Source organism: Scyliorhinus torazame, chromosome 8 (assembly GCF_047496885.1).
Source record: "Scyliorhinus torazame isolate Kashiwa2021f chromosome 8, sScyTor2.1, whole genome shotgun sequence".
Classification (NCBI taxonomy): domain Eukaryota; kingdom Metazoa; phylum Chordata; class Chondrichthyes; order Carcharhiniformes; family Scyliorhinidae; genus Scyliorhinus; species Scyliorhinus torazame.
Window position 1 is genome coordinate 195654579 of NC_092714.1, and position 22266 is coordinate 195676844.

Sequence of the window (22266 nt, forward strand, 5' to 3'; positions counted from 1 at the left end):
GAATCCCTACAGTGTAGAAGGAGGCCATTCTGCCAATCAAGTCTGCACCGACCCTCTGAAAGAGCACCCCACCTAGAAGTAATCCCCCGCCCCATCCCTGTAACCATGCCTAACCTGCACATCTTTGGACACCAAGGGACAATTTAACAAGGCCAATCGACCTAACCTGGACATCTTTGGACACTAACGGGCAATTGAGCATGGTAATCCACCTAACCTGCACATCTTCGGACTGTGGGAGGAAACCGGAGCACCCAGAGGTAACCCACACAGTCACCCAAGGCCGGAATCGAACTTGGTCCCTGGTGCTGTGAGGCAGCAGTGCGAACCACTGTGCCACCCTGTGTAATGGAGGCACTTGTCTGGATTCCAACTCAATTCTCTTCCTGCACCTAGTGGGTCACTAAGGCAGATTTTCATAGGTTTCCATAGCTAGTTATTCCTGGAAGAAGTCGGCAGTCTGTCACTAGAGGTTTATAGTTTGAGGGGTGCTAGTCTGCATCAAGCGTGGCTGATCAGGAGTCTCTCCCACTCGTACTGCCAGCCATTGGCGTGTTGGTAGGATTTTGCAGGTTGATTCTCAACCTGTTTGGCTGTTATGAACGCAGCTTCCTTGGCCCGCAAGTCCTGGACTGCAACTCAAACCCAGAGTTTCTGGCTCAGAGAGAAGGAGGTTACCCACTGCGCCACAAAACTTCCTCCCTGTCTTGATGGCTCAGAGAAATGGCAGAGACTTCATAGCAAAATCAAGGTCTCAAGAACACAGGAGTTCAGCAACAATAAGGGGAGCGACTGAAACAAGAAATATTGAGGGAAATCAAAGAGGTGTGTGTGGCTCTGACCTATACAGGCGCCATCTATCCTTGAGAGAAAGCATCCAAATATTGAAGATCCCCCTCTCCTCTGCCGCAGTCATCGCGCCACTCTTCCGCAGTTCTGCCTGTGCTTTCTGTTTCATTTTCTTCCTTTCACTGCGTTGCACCTGTTTAAAAACAGGAACATTGTGTTAAAATGGCACTGAATGATCATACGAAAAAGGTACTTGGAAATATAAGCCACATTTGGCATTGGAGAGGCGATACTTAATCAATTTTTAAAATAACTACATATGTGATCCATAGGCTGGTGACAGTGGGTAGCATGGTAGCACAAGTGGATAGCACTGTGACTTCACAGTCCCAGGTTCAATTCCCCGCTGGGTCACTGTCTGTGAGGAGTCTGCACTTTCTCCCCATGTCAGCGTGCATTTCCTCCGGGTACTCCGGTTTCCTCCTACAGTCCAAAGACGTGCAGGTTAGGTAGATTGGGCATGCTAAATTGCCCTCAGTGTCCAAAAAGGTTAGGAGGGGTTATTGAGGTTACGGGGATATGGTGGAAGTGAGGGTTTAAGTGGGTTGGTGCAGACTCGATGGGCCGAATGGCCCCTTCTGCATTCTATGTTCATCCAGCCTTTCATACAAAATCACAAAGTGTCCACAAATTTCCATCCACAGCATGCCCATTACTTTCCAACTTGCACTGGTGATGGGTAAAGTTGCCCACTGCCACGGTATACTCAGGAGAATTTGCACTGATGGGTCAACAGCGATTATTGACAACATCAGGGTTCAAAATTCCATGGGTTGAATTATACAAAATTTGAATTATACAAATTTCCCCAGCTGAAAGTCTGGGGAGGAGCCGGCCCAGGGGGTAGGACAGCTTCCACGCAGTCATTTTACAGCAGTGAATAGGTTGGAGATGGAAGGACAGGAAGTCTGATCAATCAGAGGCCTAACAGTTCTCAATGTATTGGTAGTGCCAGCGGGAGCAGTGGCCACTGCCAGTACTGCACTTGTAGATTGGAACTTTGCAGGTGTTGGGTGGTTCGTGAAGGGGGAGGGGCAGGGGTTTGAGATTCGATGGGGATGGGGCAATTTAAGTGTGTTACACTTTGGCGGGCATTCTGATGGACCCAGGAGCCAGTTAAAAAGGAACCTACGCACAACTAGCCACCAATACAAGCAGGGAAACCTGCCGGATTGGCCACTTGGCACTAGTTAAATACAGGCAGCAGGGGATTAAGGTTATTAAGTGGGAATTAATGAGCAGCACGGTGGCGCAGTGGTTAGCACTGCTGCCTCACGGCGCCAAGGATCCAGGTTCGATCCCGGCCCTGGGTCACTGTCTGTGTGAATTTTGCACATTCTCCCCGCGTTTGCATGGGTTTCTCTCCCACAACCCAAAGATGTGCTGGGTAGGTGGGTTGGCATTGCTAAATTGCCCCTTAATTGGAAAAAATGAATTGTGTACTCTAAATTAAAAAAAAAATTTTTTTTAATTAAGTGGGAATTAATTCTCCACTTAAGGGCTTCAGTTAGTCCACTGGAAGACGGCTTGCCTGAGGCCACCAAAGCCACTAGTACTTTGGGACAAGGGTGGGCAGCGGGAAAGCCACTCGCTGGATTAACATGCTCCGCCTTCAAATGCGCTGGCATGGGAGCATAACATCCGATCCTATTTTTTGTTAACTTTAGCGAGAGGTGTCTAATTAATGATGTCAGTAGTTATTTAAAGTTTCAGAACCTCCAAGTATACCTGCCAGCCCCCCTCATCCTGCAGTTGTGCTCCCGGAGGTCCTTGCTTGTTAAGGTTCATTGCTAACAATGTGTTTGCCAGTTCATTGAGTTCGGCATCTTGTTTCTTCTTGGCCCTCATTTTTGGCTCATCATCGTCAATCATTCTCTCTCTCTGGATGAGCTCTGCTTCCTCGGAGATTTGAATGAACTCATCCTCTACATCCTCATCCTCAACTTCCTCCTGCTGTTCATCTTTATAAAAAAAAAAGAGGTGAACAAAGAACTGGAGATGATCATATGATCCCTTGAGCCTGCTCCGTCATTCAATAAGATTATACTGATCTTTTATCTCAACTCCACTTCCCTGCTGATCCCCACAGCCCTTGGATATAAGCAAAGTACTGTGGATGCTGGAAATCTGAAATTTAAAAAAAATGCTGGAGTATCTCAGCAGGTCTGACAGCATCTGTGGAGAGAGAAATAGAGTTAACATTTTGAATCTGATGATTCTTCTTCACAGAAGAATCTTCATCTGAGGAAGAATCATACGACTCGAAACACTGACTCTGTTTCTCTCTCCACAGATGCTACCAGACCTGCTGAGGTTTTCCAGTATTATCTATTTTATCCCCTATCCAGGGTAGAGAATTCCAAAGACTCTGAGTGAAGGAATTGAGCAACCTCCTGACCTGCAAATGTGGCCATGGTGTCCAATCTCTCCAGCCAAGGAAAGAATCTCTCAAAATCTACCCTGTGAAGCCGTCGCTAAGATTTTTTTATGATTCATGGAGAACACCTTGCATTCTTCTAAACTCCACAGACTATAGGCCCATTCTACTCATTCCCTTATCTTATGGCAATCTTTATTTCAGGCCCTTCAAGGTAAATACATCCTTTCTTTGGTAAGGAGGTCAAAACTGTAAACAGCTCCAGGTAGAGCCTCACTAATGCCCATTAATTGCAATAAGACTTTGTTAATTTAAACACAACCCCCTTGCAATAAAGTTACATTTGTTTTCTGGGTTCTTCAACTTACCTGCTTATTAACTTTCTATGATTAAAAGACAAAAGGAAAACTTGCATTTCGCACCTTTAACTACCTTTACAAGTGTTATCAAACATAAGGATGTGAAGGCACTAGAGTTGGTGCAGAAAAGATTTAATAGAATGGTTCCATGGTGCACTTCAGTTTAGGGTAGATTGGAGAAGTCAAGGTTGTTGTCCTTGGAGAATGGAAGGTTGAGAGGAGATTTGATAGAGCTATACAAAATCATAAAGGGTCATGATAGAGGATAATTCCATTGGCAAAGGGTCAATCTCCAGAGGACACTGATATCAGGTGAGTGCTAAATGAACCTACGGCAGTGTGAGGAAATCCTTTTTTTAGGCGGTGAGTCATTAGGATCTGGGGCGCACTGCCAGAATGTGTGCTGCAGGCAGATTCAGTTGTGACTTTCAAAAGATGACTGCCTGAAGATAAATATTTGCATGGCTACGGAGAATAGGTGGAGGAATTGGAGTAGGTGGAGTTGCCCGTGCAGAAAGCCGGCATGGACATGACAGGCGGAGTGGCCTCCATCTATGCTGTAGCTATTCTGTGGTTCAATGAGGAGATTTTCGAGCAGGTGACCAAAAATTAGTTTAAAGGAATGTTTTCAAGAAAGAAAGAAAGAAAGGCGGAAAGGTTTAGGGAGGGAATTCTAGAGCTTAGGGCCTAGGTAGCGGAAAGCATGGCTGCCAATGCTGGAGTGATGAAAAATCAGGGATGTTCAAGAAGCCAGAATTTCTGGAGCACAGAAATATGAGCATATTGTAAGGCTGGAGGAGGCCACAATGAAAGGGAGAGGCGAGGCCATCGGGAGATTGGAAAACAAAGGTGAGAATTTTAAAATCGAGGTGTTGCCTGACAAGTTACCACTGTAGGTCAATAAGTACAGGGATGATGGGTGAGTGTTACTTGGTGCGAGTTAGGACACTGGCAGTAAAATTTTGAATAACCTCAAGTTTGCAGAGAATAATGAGGAAGATAGCCTTGAGTGCAGAATAGTCCAGTCTAGAGGTAACAAAAGCATAGTTAAAGGTTTCATCAGTAATATGTTGAGGCAAGAACAGAGTCGGGCAATGTTATTAAAGTGGAAATAGGCAATCTAGGTAGTTGTGCACATATATGATCAGAAACTCATCTTGTGGTCAAAGATAACACCAGGGCAACGGACAAGATTCATATACAAGGACATCTAAATCCCTCTTCACGCCAACATTTACTGGTCGCTCACTTCTAAAAATATATTTCACTCTTCTATTTTCCTGCAAAGTGGATAATTGCACATCCTACTCAATCGGTCACATTCTTGCCCATTCACTTAAACTGTTCTTCAGCAGCCTTTCTGTCCTATTACAGCTCAGCTAAGTCATTGATACAGACTGCAAATAGCTGAGATCCAAGCACCGATCTTTGCAGCATCCTATTATTAACAGCCTGCCAACTCATAAAATGAGCATCTTATTCCTAATCTCCATTTTCTGTCCATTGACCAATCCTTAACCTAGCTAACATATTACTCCCAAGCCCATGTAATAAGCCTGAATCTTGATGTCAAGAATGAACATAAGGCAATTCTGTCATAATTGGGCAATGAGGACTGCCGGTGTCTGAGAGACATATTTCTGCACTATAACTGAAAAAGTAGATCGGCAGTTCTGGTGGCATCCTTGGAATGAGTGGTCACACATTTGGTGACTCCTGCTCGAGGTGGAATTTTCTGGCCCTTCCCCACCCAATTTGAGGGGTGTTTTGCTGGCGCATTGTGCATAAACACTGAAGGATTACAATACCCCTCTGGTGGGGCCGGTTTATAGCTTACCAGACGAGGAGTGTAACAAGTAAGAGTTAGCAGCTTGACCGCGAGAACATTCGAGGTGCGACACAGAAAAAGATGGCGATGGGTTCTGGGGCATCGTTGCCCGCCTGTGGTCTAGAGCAGCTTGTGAACCTTTTGAACAGTGTTGCTAATTGTGTTTCTCTTAATTTGGCTCTGAAGATGGTGGCCAATATGGTCGCCTTCCTTAATTCGAATTGCATTTTGCTCTAGAGTCGCCAGGTATCTTTCGATACCGCCACAAGGTTCAAAGCCCACTACTGATCAAAGACTCGATACACCAGTTAGTAAGTTCAAACTCAATGCTCGTTTATTTACACACACAGTCAAATATACTCATGTTTAAACCACTACAAACTAAACTATCACTACTGCAAAGCCTATACTTAGCTTTGGGCGCCCACTCAGTCAGAGGAACAATGACAGCTGTTCGGTTCTGAGGCTGCTGGGATCGAACTGGTATGGAATAACAGCCAAGAGCGTCTGTCTTGTAGCGTGTGTTGACCTTGGACTTGCTTGTTCTGATGTTGCTGTTGGGCAGATCTCTCGTCGGTGAGAGCCGGAGCCAAGAGAGCGATTCTCTCTTGGGGGATCCTTCTTATACCCAAAAGGGGCTTTGTGCGCTTTTGGGCGGGCCTTGAACTTGGCCCCAATTAATTGGGCCATTTCCCAATCATTCCTATCGGTTTCCTCCAATAGAGGGGCGGGTGCCCTGATGGCTGGGTGTGTCCTCGGTGGCCGTTGGCCTGCTTTGTTCTGGTCTCCTCTGTCGCCGGGGTGTCTGCCTTGGTATTGTTTACTTAAATGTTACTCTTTTGTCCCCGGGGATGGCTCATTAGTATGGTAATGGTTTTGCAGTTTCGGTCTTGTCTGGGAGCTGCGGCCCCAATCAACAGACAAACCCTGCACCTGCTTGCTTTCTCAGTATTGTCCATTTTCCCTGCAATCTTTGCAAAGATTTTCATTTCATTTCAAAGTGTCCATTTTGCAATCAGGAAGTGGCCATCCCAGATGGCTACACACCCTCCTTGTGATCCTCATCGCGAAGCGTGAAGTATCACATTACTGCGTCGTCTTCGTTCTCTGACCAAGTACGGCACCCATCAGCAGTTCACGGGCTCTACACTGCCCTAGCCTATGAAATGCAATTTTTACCTAAAATCATTTTACTTACATACATCAGTATAAACCTCTACGGGGCGCTATGACATTCAGGTATGCATTACAAAATTTAAAAACTGGAACCTCTAACTATCCTCAATAAACTATCCGCACTCAAACAATCAACAATCATTCTCCAACATTTTAAATGTACAAATAGCAGCAACACAAGGTTCTCTGGCTTGGCAGTCAGGCACAAAGGTTTACTTTTCTTTATTGAATAAAACACACATAAAGAGAAGCGAATGCACTTTAATTCATGTCAAGGGGTTCGAGGGTTTGGTGAAGTCCGAAAATAGGGGACCTAAACATGTATACCTGGGTGCGAGAGCGGCAGGCTCTCCTTCACCATTTTCTGAGTCTAAGTGTCTGCATGACACTGCAGAGTATCGCCAGTACTAAGAGTGATTCTACTATGTACGATAGTGAATACCAAGTTATGAACTTGTCACACCAGGTTGGGGTGTCGTTAACTATCTCGGGGTTAACTATCTCGGAGTGTAGTGTATGGTGGGGGTGAGAATCATTCACGGCCTGTGTGGTAGGGGTCAGGGGTGTAGCGTCCGCGCGCAACTGAAGGGATCCCGCTAAGATCCAGGTGACCATGAAGGTTGTCTTCATCTTTCCGTCTTCTTTTTCTTCCTTTGGGGTTCCTGAGGTTCCGGGAGAGTTCTATGGACACAAGCATAATATCTATTATTATTTTGCTTAAGATCTCGTATGTCTGTCTGTCCTTTGTTGCCAATTACCCATTATGATTGGTCACCATCTGTGACTCCCTCATTTTTTTTCTTAAACCAAATATTTGGGACAAGACATCTGAGGAAAATACTGACATAGTGCGAGCCGTCACGCAGCCTGTGCGATCTGCCATCCTAGTTGTTGAGGATGTAAATAGCATGCGGAAGCAACCTAAGGGTCGCCAAAAACAAACAAAAGAATTTTGAACGTAACGAGCCAAAATAGGGTGCATATGGGCGGCGGGTAAGAAATGGGTGGAATCCCCGGGTAGGACGGTGACCAGTGCGGCATGTGCTCAACCCGAGCGTAGCTGACCAGAGGGGGGTCCTCAGGCAGGGCGGGACCAGTGCCGTTTCTCCACTGCCTGAGCGACCAACAAGAACGGGTAAGAATGTGGTTGTCGTGGGGAGCTGCCTCTCCTGATCGAATCAGGAGAGTAGCTATGAATGGTGTCTGTCGACAAACTAGTTCCTCTGAACGGTTGTCTGTGGACAAACTTGTTCCATTAACAGTCATTGGGCATCAAAAGGGTGGTGGTGTGGGGCCATGAAAAACGTTTAAATTCACAAACAATAAACATGTACATTAAACGAACAAACATACAACAAACATGGTGCAGGTTCCATCAGAAAGGACACCGCATCTCTCCATCGGTTTCTTTTTTTTTCATCATGTGGACACCTCATTGATCAGTAGCGAACAGGGTCGCAAAGGGATTCGGTTGGTGGGAGTCAGACTCTATGTCGTCATCTTCACCCGGCTGCCATAGTCTTGATTGGAGTAGTTTGGCTAAAGCTGCTTGGGGTGAATTGGGGTCCATCTCATCATTCCGGATGAGTCTGAACAAATTGTCGCGGTGCCAGAATCGTGTGTCGAGGTTGGAGTTGTTAGGTTGTACTCCGTAATCGTCGGGCGTGGGTCTGGTCAGGGGCCTTGATGTATGTGATTTCGAAGGGATTACTGGAATCATGCTCGGATTCGCTGAGAGTGGGGCCTGGTGCGGGTGTATAATTATAACGTGGTGTGCTGTGGCTGTCGTCATTGCTGTCGCTATCACGGTCGCTGTCGCTGCTGGTTGAAGGAAGGGAGAGATGGAGTCGTGCCTCGGGGGGTGGAGTTGAAGATGTGTCTGAGGACAGGCTGGACTGGCTGCGGGAGGGTAGGAATACGTCATCTGTGGGCGGGGCGTGCTCGTCTTCTGCTGCGAGCAAAATGTGGTGTGAATGGTTGTTCTGCGAGCCATAAGCCTTAAGCTGGTTTACGTGAAACCACGCACTTACCATTGGGATATGTGATTTTGTATACAGAGGGACTGACTTTGTCTGAAATGGAGTACGGTCCGGAAAATTTGGGGGAAAGGAATGAACTGGGGTTGTATAGGGAAAGCAACACTTGCTGCCCTACTACAAACTTGGTGGCGTGTACCTTTTTGTCGAAACAAGCCTTGCTCTGTTTCTTCCTGGTCCCGAGTCTCACAGCTGCTGCGAGTTGGGCTGCCTTTATATTCTCAAGTAACTGCTGTACAGCATTTTCATGCGTGAGGGCGGTGACTGCGGGGCTGGCCAAATCCAGTCCTAATAAATACTCTGTCCCTTTCATGGGGCGTCCGGTCATGAGGGTGTGGGGGTGTATCCTGTGGACGTGGATACCGTGTTTCTTAGGAACATTGAAGCAAATGGGAGAACTGAATCCCAGGTGCTGTTGTTCTGTTGCACCATTTTCCTGAGGGTGGCTTTTAGAGTTCTGTTCATCCTCTCTACAATGTCGCTTGACTGGGGGTGGTAGGCTATGTGCAATTTTTGCCTGATTCCGAAAATTGTGAGGACGTTTTTCATTTCTTGTCCTGTAAAATGGGAGCCTTGATCGGCCTCTGTACTGCATGGGAGGCCCCATCTTGTAAAGATGTGCTGTGTTAGTATTTTAGCTGTTGTCTTGGCCGTATTAGTTCTCGATGGAAAAGCTTCCACCCATTTTGTGACGGTGTCGAAGACCACCAACACATGCTTAAAACCATTTCTGCAGCGGGATAGGGGTCCTATGTAGTCTATTTGTAAATTCGTCCAGGGGCCATGAACGGGGCGAGTGTGACTAAGCTGAGCCTTTCTTGCGTACCTGTCCAGATTGTTCTGGGCACAGATCAAGCAATTTTCAATGTAGTGAGTAACATTGGCTTTTAAATCAGGCCACCAGCAGAGTGGTCTGAGGTGGGCTAGGGTGGGTTCAATGCCTTGGTGTCCATGATTGTCATGGAACTGACAAATAATCTGGTTCCTATCCTGGCTGGGAACTACATAAATGCCTTCTTTTAAAATCGCACCGTCTTGTGTGGTGATTGCATTTTTAAACTGGTCATATGGGGCTGGGAAGGTTCCTTTTAAAACTTCCCTGAGTTTTTCATCTTCCTCCTGTGCCTTTGCTAGATCCTGAATGTTGGTCTGTGAGGCCTGAACCGTGTGTACTGGGGTACTCTCGGGGGAGTCCAAGGTCTCTGGTGTGCCTTCGTTAGGGCGTCTGCTTTAACGTTACCGGGGGGGAAAGAACGGTGATGACTGCGAACAATAATTATGCCATATTTCCTATTTTTGGCTGTCTCTAGGATATGTCGGAGTAATGGGGCTGAGGATAGGGGCTTTCCGTCTGCGGAAACAAATCCTCTAGAGGGGTAGGAATTCCGTTAAGCTATTACAGACACACAAACTGTCCGAATAGATGTCTGCTGGGGTCGAAACAAGTCAGGGTGGTCTATAATGTAAGCTACGGCTGCCAGTTCTGCTGCCTGTGAGCCTAAATGTCCTGGCAACTTTAGTGAAATCTCATCTAGGGCGCGTCCTCTGCATAAATGCCGCAACCGGTAATCCTCTTTCCATTCAAAACTGTGGAGGAGCCGTCCACATAAATTTTCAGGGGTGCGCACGTGTCTGTGGGCTGGGGTCTCTGGGGTGTATTACCTGCTTTCATGGGGGCTGACTTAGGTATAAATGAGCCTGTGTTGTGTTTTGTGGTGATGATCTCACACTCATGTGGGGTACCTGCATATTGCAAATTATCGGCTGGGAAGGTGTGGGTCTTGGTTCTTTTGACTGTAATGTCCCGTCCCTGTAAAAGTAGGGTCCAACGGGCTGCACGGATTTGGCTGACTGTGCCATCTTTAAGTCGACCGTCTAATAATAGCAGTGTTGGGGTGTGTTCAGTGAGAATGGTGATGGGGTTGAGTCCTGTAATGTAGGCAAAGTACTGTACTGCCCAAAAGACTGCGAGCAGGTGCCTTTCGCAGGCAGAAAATCCTTGCTCGACAGGATCTAACACGCGTGAGGCGTATGCCACGGGGCGTAATTGGTCATGGCGTTCTTGGAGGAGCACGGCCGAAAGGGTTCGGTTGGTAGTTGCAACTTTAATTGCGTACGGGGAAAGTGGATCTGGGACCTGCAATGCTGTCTCTAAGTGCTGAGGGCTCTTTTTAAAGCATCCACGGCATCCGTGTGCTGTGGAAGACATTCCCAAGGTGCCTGCTTCTTGAGAAGTTCGGATAGGGGTCCTGCTTCTGTGGCAAAACCATCGATATGGTTTCTGCAGTAGACCACCAGTCCTAAAAGTGACAGGAGGATTGAGACATTGTGGAGAAGGGGCAATTTGACGATCGAGTCGATTCTCTTTTGATCAATCTCATATGTGTGATTACTGTACCCAAGTAAATCACTTTTTCCTGCAAAATATGGGCCTTCTTGGGGTTGACTTTACATCCAATTTCTGTTAGGAGTGCTAGTAGTTCGGCGAGAAGCAAAATGTGCTCTCCCTTTGTGTCTGTCTGTAGCAGCAAGTCATCTACATACTGGACCAGACAATCGGGGCGAGAAGATTTTGCGAGTCCATTTGCCAGCTGTCGGTGGAAAATGGAGGGGGAGTTGTGGAAGGCACGTCCACGTATATTGTTGTCCCTGGAATGTAAAGGCGAATTTGTACTGGCATGCTTTATCCAATGGAATGGACCAAAAGCCGTCGCTAATGTCCAAATGCGAAATTGTTTTTGACTGGAGTCCCTGTTTGAGCATGGTCTCGGGACTCGTAGCTACGGTGGGGGCTGCTACTGGGGTTACTTTGTTCAGTTCCCGGTAATCAATGGTCAGTCGCCTTGATCCATCGGGTTTCCGGACAGGCCAAATTGGTGCGTTGTTCGTTGAGTCTACTGATCTGAGTACGCCTTGCTCAAGCAAACTCTCTATTACTTTGGAAATTTCTCCCTCTGCCTCTTGGGGAAAACCATATTGCTTTTGGGGTCTGGGGTCGGGACCGGTAATGTTTACCAAGCCAGCTATTTTGCCACAGTCGTGCTTGTGCTGTGCAAATGCTGCTTTGTGTTGTTGCAGGACTTCTCTCACCTGTTTGTCCCGACTAATGGCTCGAGGGTCGAACCCAGAAGTCTCCTACTGAGCTAATCCTGTTTTCATAGTCTCCAACTGTGAGCGTGGCGGGGGCTCGTGCTTTTGCCATTCTCCATATACATTTATTAACTGGATCAAAAGAGGGGTTGTGGGAGCTCATAAAATTGATTCCTCGGATGTGTTCAGCTGTATGGGGTAGATCGACAAAAACTATGGGGTGTTTAGTTGTAATGTTCCCTATTTGTATCGCTACAGGGGCTGTGATGTGTCCTTGTTGTAAATGACCTGAAAAGCTACTGAGTGTGATGGTGTCTGTTGTGGGCCATGTGTCTCGCTGAAACATCGTGGAGGAATTGAGTGTGGTGGAGGAATTGAGTGTGGTGCAGGACCCTCCTGTGTCCCAAAGAAATTCTACGGGGTGTGCCCGGACTTTGCCTGCTATGACCGGACTACCGGACTTGTCCCAAAGGGTGTCGCAGACGTAAATTGGGGAGCCCGAACACAGTCAGTCGGTGCCGTTCATGTCTATGTTCTCTGAACGGGCGCTAACGCTATGGATTGGCTTTGCCCTATTCGTATTTAGGGTGCCTGTCTTTTGGCTTCTCTGCTGCTTTTGGGGAGCGTTGCACTCCCGTGCAAAGTGTCCTAATTGTCCACAGTTGTAACATTCCTGGAGTTTTCGCTGCAGTGGGCTATGCCTGCCCTCATTTACCCATGCGGGGTTCTTGTGCACTTTTACTGGATTCATGTCTGCCTCCTCTTCCTCGGGTTTTGCAACTGCAGTTTTGCCTTGGACGCATTGTTCCCAAGCGCGGGACAATCTCTTCAAAACGCATTTCTCGTTGTGTGCCTCGTCTGAGGGGGTCATAATTTGTGCAAGCTCTCTGTCCTGCCTCTGTCGCGAGAGAGACTCGGATTAGAGTCCATTTGGCCATGCTATCTGTGGACAAATGGGCGCTGGCTAACTCTCCGAAAACCACTGTAAACTACCCACAAGCGTCCAGCAAACGCTGTGGGGTGCTCGGTTTTCTTTTGCCTACACTTATTTAGGCCTTCTACGGGATCTCCTCTGCTGTAGCCGATTGCATCTAGGATCGCTGGGTGCATCTCTTGGAGTGTGCCTCCTCCTACATTCTGTGGGTCAGGAAGGGCGGCCACGACTGAAGGGTCGAGGCTTAAAACTGTGAGCTTCACTTGCTCCTTTTCGTCCAGGCCGTACATGGTAGCCTGCTGTTTAACTCTAGCGAAAAACTGCTGGGGGTCTGATGTGGGAAGGAACGGTGTAATCTTTCCACACACGTCCCGTAATTGGGTCACGGTTAACAGGGTTGTATACAGGAAATCTGCGTTTCCTTCTGCTGCAGCCCTGCGGTATGTGGTTCCAGGGTTCATGGGGGTGTGTTCTGCCTGTTCAGTCGGGGTGCTTTTCTCTTTTGGGGATTTTCTTGCGTACATGTCCCATGTACCTATCTGTGGGCAGTCTCATTTAATTCCTGCCGATCGTGGCCGTTTTCCTGGTCTAATTGGGGTCCAAGCATACTTTGAAACCCATTCTGGACAGAAAGCAGAGATTGCAGTTCTGCAATTTGCTTCCTGCACTTTGCGTGATCTACGGAGCTCTGCCTTTGTTCCGTCGTGGAAGTGTAAAGTGCTCGTAGGGCTGCTTTCAAATCATTGCACTGTTTCTGCAATTTCTCTACCTGTTGCTCGGTTTCTAGTCTTACCAAGACCGCACGTTGCGTGTCCCGGTAGGCCTTATTGTACTGGGTCTGAAAACTACTCAAATGGGCGAGACAAGACTGGTGACCCCTCTTGGCATCATCTACCTCTCTGTCCCTCGCTGCTAACTGTTCTCTCAAATCTTTATTCTCTTTCTCAAACTCGCTCACATCTCCCTCACTATTTCTGTCTCTCTCCTCTATCTCTCTATGGAGCGTCCTAACGACCTCCTCTGTGCCTCGCAATTGTGCCAAGCAGGACACGATTGCCATCGGCTTGCGAGCTTTCCCTAAGCTCTTCTTGTGGATCTCGGACAGGTTCTCCCACCAAGTATGTCCTATACTCCCGGGACCTGTTTCATCATTCGCGCAGAATTCGCTCCAAAGGGGCCATCCTTTCCCTTTGAGGTACTTTCTGATTTCCTCTTCCCATACGGGACACCGTCCTACTCTACTGGTCGCTGCGACCTCGAATTCCTGGGGGTTCATAAGCCATTCCATTGCCTTCATTGCCATTTTCTCTATTTGGGTTCTCTACTGAATTTGGAACAGGGGGTGATAAAGTGGTGATGTAAACACGGGTACGGCTTACGCTAATTTCCGGCCTAGAAAACTCCCAACAGTTTTACTCAACAAAATCTCTCAGGTTTACCTTATATCCCTGTTAGTACGCATGCATTAATACACTTCTGAATCTCGGAGGTTTGATCAGTATTGTTCTTACACTTGTGGTTTTTCTGTTTCCAATTGGATTCTAATTCAAATTTGGGTTCTCTCGGGGTGGTTAGGCCACTTCTAGGTCGAGTCTCGTCAGATGTCGCCAGTAAATGTTGCTAATTGTGTTTCTCTTAACTTGGCTCTGAAGATGGCGGCCAATATGGTCGCCTTCGTTAATTCGAATTGCGTTTTGCTCTAGAGTCGCCAGGTATCTCTCGATACCGCCACAAGGTTCAAAACCGACTACTGATCAAAGACTCGATACACCAGTTAGTAAGTTCAAACTCAATGCTCATTTATTTACACACACAGTCAAATATACTCATGCATAAAACTCTACAAACTAAACTATCACTACTGCTAAAGCCTATACTTAGCTTTGGGCGCCCACTCGGTCAGAGGAACAATGGCCGTTGGTCGGTTCTGAGGCTGCTGGGGTCGAACTGGTATGGAATAACAGCTAAGAGCGTCTGTCTCGTAGCGTGCGTTGACCTTGGACTTGCTTGTTCTGATGTTACTGTTGGGCAGGTCTCTCCTTGGTCAGAGCCGGAGCCAAGAGAGCGATTCTCTCTTGGGGGATCCTTCTTATACCCAAAAGGGGCTTCGCGTGCTTTTGGGCGGGCCTTGAACTTGGCCCCAATTAATTGGGCCATTTCCCAATCTTTCCTATCGATTTCCTCCAATAGAAAGGTGGGTGCCCTGATGGCTGGGCATGCCTAGGTGGCCATTGGCCTGCTTTGTTCTGGTCTCCTCTGGCGCAGGGGGGTCTGCCTTGGTATCGTTTACTTATATGTTACTCTTTTGTCCCCGGGGATGGCTCATTAGTATGGTAATGGTTTTGCAGTTTCGGTCTTGTCTGGGAGCTGCGGCCCCAATCAACAGACAAACCCTGCGCCTGCTTGCTTTCTCAGTATTGTCCATTTTCCCTGCAATCTTTGCAAAGTGTCCATTTTGTAATCGAGAAGTGACCATCCCAGATGGCTACAACAGCAAGTTTCAGCAGCAGTGGAAGGAGGCCTCAAGAGCACCTGGCTAAGGTGGCAGAGCCGCTTAGGGTAGCTATCGGGAGAGTGGGGCAGAGGCTGGAGGCGCAGGGCCTGGCACTCCAGAAGGTGGAGGAGTCGATGGGGGTGCACGAGGACCGGCTGGCCTCGCTGGAGGCAGTGATGGCACTGGTGGCGATAGCCTCAAGAGGTTGAGGAAGAAGGTGGAGGACCTCGAGAATCACTCCAGGAGGCAGAATCTCCAGATTGTTGGAAATCCTGAGGGGCTAGTAAATATGTTGAGAATATGCTTGAGAAGCTGATGGGGGAAAGGAGGTCTTAGACCATCCCCTCAAGGTAGATTGGGCGCACAGGACGCAGAGGAGGACAAAGGCGGGGAGCTGCTTAGGGTGGCGGTGGTGAGGCTGCAACGTTTTCTCGATAAGGAGATGTGTGGACAGACAGAGAGGTGCACATGAGAGGGGAGTGCGCTGGGAATATACCAGGACCTGGATATGGAGTTGGCCAAGCGATGGGCTGACTACAACCAAATCAAGGCTGCTCTCTACAAGGAGGGGGTGAAGTTTGGGGTGATGTATCCTGCTCGTCTGTGGGTCACGCATCAGAATTGGGAGTTTTATTTTGATACGACGGAGGAGGAGAGTGAGTTCATGATAGACATTAGACTGTGAGGAGTGTGAGGACTCTGGACTGTGGAGATGTTAAATGTGGGCAATGTGGGTTCACAGGATGGATGGATTGGAGAATTTAATGAGAATGAGAGCGGAGAGGGTGAGTGTGCTTTCTTTTACGTTTGGCTTTCAGGGTGTGGGGGTGAAGGGCGGATTTGGGCAAGGTGGGTAGATGGAGGCCCCGGGTGGGGGCCACTATGCTGGCTGGTTGGCTAGTTAACGGAAGTGAAGTGGGGAATTGTCAAGAGGAGGGAGCAGGGGAAAGGGGGGGGGGGGGGGGATGATGGGCTGGCTTGGTTTTTTGTTTGGTTATGGGAGTGGGGGTGGGGGGGGGGGAAAGAGTAGTGGGGTAGTTTGCTGACTTGTGAAATGCTGGTTTGGCGCAGTTGGTTAAGGAGGACCGTCAGCGGACCGGCTGACCAGGGGGTACTGGGTAAAGAAGGGACATGGCTGACTGGCAAGGAAGATGGGGTGGGGAGCCTCCGTCCTGGTTGATTATGTGGAATGTGCAGGGGCTGAATGGGCCGATGAAACGGTCACATGTTTTTGCACAATTAAAGATTTTGAAGGTGGGCGTTGTGTTTCTTCAGGAGACACATCTGAAGCTGGGGGATCAGACGAGGCTGAGGAAGTGGTGGGTGGGACAGGTGTTCAACTTGGGGTTGGGTATGAAGACGAGGGGTGGCAATGCTGGTCAACAAGAGGGTGGCCTTTAATGTCGACAGTATCATAGCTGACCCTGGGGGCAGGTATGTGATGGTTAGCGTGAAATTAGAGGCGACATCTGTTGTGTTAGTGAATGTTTATGCCCCAAACTGAGATGATGTGGACTTTTTGAGGCAGGTTTTAGGGAAGACCCCGGACCTGGACATACATCGACTGATCATGGGGAGACGATTCCCAGCTTGGGTCACTGTCTGTGTTGAGTTTGCACGTTCTCCCCGTGTCTGCGTGGGTTTCCTCCGGGTGCTCTGGTCCCCACAAGTCCCAAAAGATATGCTTTGAGGTAATTTGGGCATTCTGAATTCTCCCTCGGTGAACCCAAACAGGCACCGGAATGCGGCTAGAGGCTTTTCACAGTAACTTCATTGCAGTGTTAATGTAAGCCGACTTGTGACAACAAAGATTATTATTTCAATACGGTTCTGGATCCTTGGTTAGACCGGTCATGTCCTAGGTCCCTGAAGGTCTCGGCTACAGCGAAAATGTTGATGGGGTTCTTCATGAAACGTATGGGAGGGGCGGGCCTCTGGTGGTTTAGGAGGCCAAGGGCGAAGGAGTTTTCATACTTTACACATGTGCACTCTCGGATATATTTCTTTGTACTGGATAAGGCGCTATTGGCAGGGTTGGTTGGTTTGGAGTATTCGGCGATCGTGGTTTCTGACCATGTGCCGCACTGGGTGGATATATAGGTGGTGCAGGGAGAGGCTCAGCAGCTGCAGTGGAGGCTGTATGTGGGATTGCTGGCAGCAAGGGACCTGTGAGAGGGTGAGGGCGGCCATTCAAAATTATATTGAATTAGCAGAATAATACAGAGGAGGTCTCGGCCTCCAAGCTGTGGGAGGCGTTGAAGGTGGAAGTAAGGGGAGAATTTATTTTGATTCAGGCACGTAGAGAGATAGTGGAACGGGAGGAGAGGCTGAGGTTAGTCGAGGACACCTTGAGGGTGGACCGAAGAGATTCGTTTGCGCCGGAGGAGGTGTTACTAAAGGAGACAAGGAGGCTCCAGATGGAGTTTGGGCTGGTGCCCATGGAAAAGGCAGTAGGGCAGCTGCAAAGGGCCAGAGGGACGGTTTATAAGTATGGGGGAAAAGCAGTATCAGCTGAGGAAGCAGGTGGCAGCGAAAGAGATTGGAAGGGTGTGGGATGAGAGAGGCATTGTGGTGTCGGAGCCAGAGGGGTGAATGAGGTCTTTCAACCCTTCAATCAGGCTGTATGAATCAGAGCATCTGACTGAGGAGGAGGGTATGAGACCGTTCTTGGACAGGCTGAGTTCCCAAGAGTGTAGGAGGGGAAGGTGCAGGTATTGGGGTCTCCGATTGGGCTGAGGGAGGTGATGGACTATGTGGGGTCGATGTAGGCAGGGAAGGCACTGGGTCCAGACAGGTTTCCTGCCGAGTTTTATGAGACGTTTGGGTCGGAGCTGGGGCCTCTGCTTGTTGGGATGTATAATGAGTCAATGGCAAGGGGGTAGGTCCTCACCCCCCCAACCCCCCTCGTTGTCCCAGGCCTCAATATCGCTGATCTTAACAGAGGGTAAAGACCCAGGTCATACCGTCCTACTTCACTGTTAAATGTGGATGCAAAGTTGTGGCAAAGGTGCTGGCATCGCGGACAGGAAATTGTGTGCCGAGTGTGATATGAGAGGTCCAGACGGGGTTCATGAAGGGGCGACAGTTGTGGCAAATGTACGCAGGCTGCTCAACGTTATTATGATGCTCTCAGAGAGGCAGGAAGTGGAAGTGGTAGTGGCTACGGACGCGGAGATGTTTGACTGGGTTGAGATGGCATATCTGTGGGAGGTGTTGGGAAGGTTCAGGTTTGGGCAGGGGTTTGTGGATTGGGTTTGGCTGTTGTAGAAGGCGCCAAAGATTAGTATTCAGACGAATAGGAATAGTTTGGAGTGCTTTGGGCTATACTGGGGATGGGGCAGGGGTGCCCAGCTGCTTTTTGCTCTGGCAACAGAGCCGTTAGCAATGGTGCTTAAGAGTGTCGAGGGGTGGAGGGAGGCTGGCGGGGAGGGGTCAAACACAGGTTCGCTTTGTATGCAGATCACCTCCTGTTGTACATTTCCGACCTGATGGGGAGTTTTGATAGGATCATGGGGATCCAGGGGTAGTTTGCCCGTTTCGCAGGGTATAAATTGAATATGAGAAAAGCGAGGTGTTACCGATAAATGCCAGGGGGCAGGAGAGGAGCCTGGGGGAGTTGCCATTCCGGGTGGTGGTGGTGAGTTTCTGCTCTCTCGGGATACAAGTGGCGCAGCGTTGGGCGCAGCTGCAGAAGTTGAACTTGCCGCGATTGGTGGAAAGTATGAAGCGGCCTTCAAGAGGTGAGATGTGTTCCCTTGTCTTTGGCAGGATGTGTGCAGATGGTGAAAATGACGGTGCTGCCCAAGTTTCTGTTAGTATTTCAGAACCTCCCAATCTTTGTTCCTAAATCCTTTTTTAGAAAGGTGAATGGGATGATTTTGAGGTTTGTGTGGGCAGGCAAGGCCCCAAGGGTGATGAGGGTGTTTCTGGAAAGGGATCGACATTGGGAGGGGATGCTGGCTTTGCCGAGCCTGTTGAATAACTACTGGGCAGCAAACATTGCAATGGTTAGGAAATAGGCGGTGGAGGAAGGGCCGGTTTGGGGCTGGTGGATGCAGCATCATGTCGGGGGACCAGTTTGAGGATAATGTTGTAGCCGCCCCTGCTGTTCTCAATGGTCCGGTACTCAGTGTGTCCGGTGGTGGTATCAGCGTTGAGGGTTTGGAACCAGTGTAGGGAACACTTCGGACTGGAAGGCACATCGCTGTGGGTGCCGATATGTGACAACCATAGGTTTGAGCCGGCGGGGATAAAGTACTTCAAGGATTAGTTTGTGGGAGGGAAGTGTGCAGGCCTGGAGGAGCTTGAGGAGACATATCAGTTGCCTAAGCAAAGCACATTCAGGTGAGAGACTTTGTTAGAGAATAGGTGCCACCTCCGGTGCTGCAAGACAAGTTGTTGTCTGAGGACGACATTGGGGAGGGGAGAGTGGTGGATAGTTATGGAGAGCTGGAGGATGGGGAGGAGGTCAGACGCAAGTGGGAGGCAGACCTGGGGGCGAAGTTGGGGGATCGGTGTGTAGAGGGAAGCTCTGCGGAGGGTGAATGCTTCCTCGCTGTGTAAGAGGTTAAGCCTCATCCAACTTAAGATGGTGCACAGAGCCCACATGATGGTCTCGAGAATGAGTTATTTTCGGTGATGAAGGATAGGTATGGGCAGTGCGCTGGGGGGCCGTAAAACCACGTGCAAAACAAAGGTTTTGGGGGGTATTTGAGCGTGTCCAAGGTTGAGGGGTTTTGGAAGGGGTTTTCAGATGTAGGCCGGGATTCTCCGCCAGCGTGATTCTCCGTCATGCTGGCACCTGGGGGTTTCCCGACGGCGTGGGGCTGCCCCACAATGGGAAACCCCATTGACCGGTTGCCGTAACGAAGAATCCCGCTGGCCGGTCGTGGCGGAAATGTGGCACAGCGGGACGGAGAATCCCACCCCCAATGTCCGAAATTCTGGGCGTAGGGATGGCTCCGAGTCCGGAGGTGACGATAAATAGGAGTGTCAGAAGATCCGCAAGTTCAGGTGGAGAGAGAGGCCGATGTCGTGGCCTTTGGCTCCCTGATAGCCTGGAGACGGATTTTGTTGAGTTGGTGGGACTCGGAGCCGCCAAAGGCGAGGGTATGGGTGAGTGACATGGCAGAATTTTTGCACTTGGAAAAGGTTAAGTTCGCCATAAGTGGACTGGAAGAAGGGTTCACCAGGAGGTGGAAGCCATTTACCGACTTCTTTAAAGTGAATTGAGGCATCAGCGGAGGCGGGGGAGGGAGTGAAAGAGTTGGGGTGTTTTGTTTTGTTTGGGGAGGTATGGGGAAGGGAAAAAAGGAGGCGGGCTTAGGATGACAGGGGGTTGAGGGTTGTAGGATAGGAGATCGGGCAGGTGGGTTGTTAGCTCTGTTACCTGTTGCTGAGGTTTGGCTTTTGTATTTTTGTATCTATGAAAAATGCCTTCAATAAAAATATTTCTTGGGGAAAAAAAAGAAAAAGTAGATCACTGCATTGTCAGGGTGAGTGAACAGCCAGCTTTGCATCGGCCAGGAAGAATTGTCATCTTTCCAAGCAGGGTTAGATTTGGACTTCCCAGCAAGGAAAGCTACAACTTCAGGTGCTGTGGTGACAGGAAGCTTACAAATTCTATGAGGATTTTAGCCACAACAATATAGGGCAAATGGATGCTCCATCCTGCTCATTGACCCATCTAGATTTTGAGACAGAAATGGAAATTTGAGGTTTCCATTTCAACGCTCGGGGTTTTCTGAAAATCTCATCAGAATGAGCATCCAATTATGGGGTTGCAGAAATCTACATAGAATAATTAACCCCAATGAATGATGCATTCTGCAGCCAGGTTATGGGTGACAGGATCAAAGGAGACAGTAAGCTTGCAACCCAGATTCTTCTTCCTTTCCAAATTAAGGGGATTATGTAAAGTGGTTAATAGTACTGTTATAGAGAAAACTGGCATTAGAAGTAATGGAAGGTGATATTGTTTGTGATTTATTGTGGTTCAGTAACAATCCAGTAAATAATTCAAAAGGAATTCTGAATATTGTGGGAACCGTTACCTGCATTTTCCATGTTCTGAGGATCTCCTCCAGGAATTGTAGTCACACTCATGAAACCAAGACCCAGCCACTCCAAGATTAATGAATGCCTTCTTCCAAACATGCCAAAATCATCAAATACCTAAAATATTCAGTGAAACGGTTAGGCGGTTCTCCAACACCAACTTCATATCTGAACACCATAACAGACACACTGTTGTTATAAATCCTCAAACAAATATTCCAAACAAGTAATTGCATTAGACTTTAAACTGCTTTAGCACATCCTGGGTATTCAGAACGGCGGGAAGTACAAATCGATCACACTTCAACTTTTAATTGCACCGTAAAGTTACTCAATTATCGCAGACTCCCCAAAGCAAATATGAAGTAATTACAAAAATACGGTATCACGTCCATAGAATTGGGAGGGTGGGGGGAGGGGTGTGGTGGTGGAACCATAATTCTGTAATCTGCTCCTGATGCAAACCAGTGACCTCCGCCAGCAGAAACATGAAGTGCATCTGGTTTCATTGTGATAATTGTTTAAATATCCAGCCAGTATTAAAGTTGTAAGCTCAGGGCAGCACGGTAGCACAGTGGGTTAGCCCTGCTGCCTCACGGCGCCGAGGTCCCACGTTTGATCCTGGCTCTGGGTCACTGTCCGTGTGGAGTTTGCACATTCTCCCGTGTTTGCATGGGTTTCGCCCCCACAACCCAAAAGATGTGCAGGCTAGGTGGATTGGCCACGCTAAATTGCCCCTTAATTGGAAAAAATTAACTGGGTAGTCTAAATTTAGATTTTTAAAAAGTTGTAGGCTCGTCGGAGGAAGATGCAGACGAACTGATGGCATTTAGAACCACACTTCATCAGAGGGGAGAAAATGGTGGTGGGGGAGTTGTGGGGGTAGGGATATCTTGTGCTATCATACCAGTCCATTCTGCAAGCTGTTCCAATGCATTGCAGAGATGTGTTTTTCTAAATACTGTTCATGAAGAACCCCTTGTGTTGTGCATTCCAAGTGCTGCGCTGCTGCACAAATCTTCTGCTCTGATTTCCTCATCTGATTGGTCACCTATATCGATGACAA

At 48.4% G+C, this 22266-nt stretch overlaps 1 protein-coding gene across 5 annotated transcripts in view; it reads right to left on the reverse strand.

Annotated features, from left to right (window-relative positions):
* Positions 1–22266, reverse strand: part of znfx1 (zinc finger, NFX1-type containing 1) — an 88255-nt gene that overhangs the window by 25899 nt on the left and 40090 nt on the right. For all 5 annotated transcript variants that reach the window (XM_072514673.1, XM_072514676.1, XM_072514674.1 and 2 more), the window contains exons 6-9: positions 22108–22251; positions 21197–21317; positions 2578–2810; positions 843–982 (exon numbers count right to left, since the gene is read on the reverse strand). In XM_072514673.1, the coding sequence (XP_072370774.1) occupies positions 843–982; positions 2578–2810; positions 21197–21317; positions 22108–22251 (638 nt within the window). The remainder of the gene's footprint in view (positions 1–842; positions 983–2577; positions 2811–21196; positions 21318–22107; positions 22252–22266) is intronic.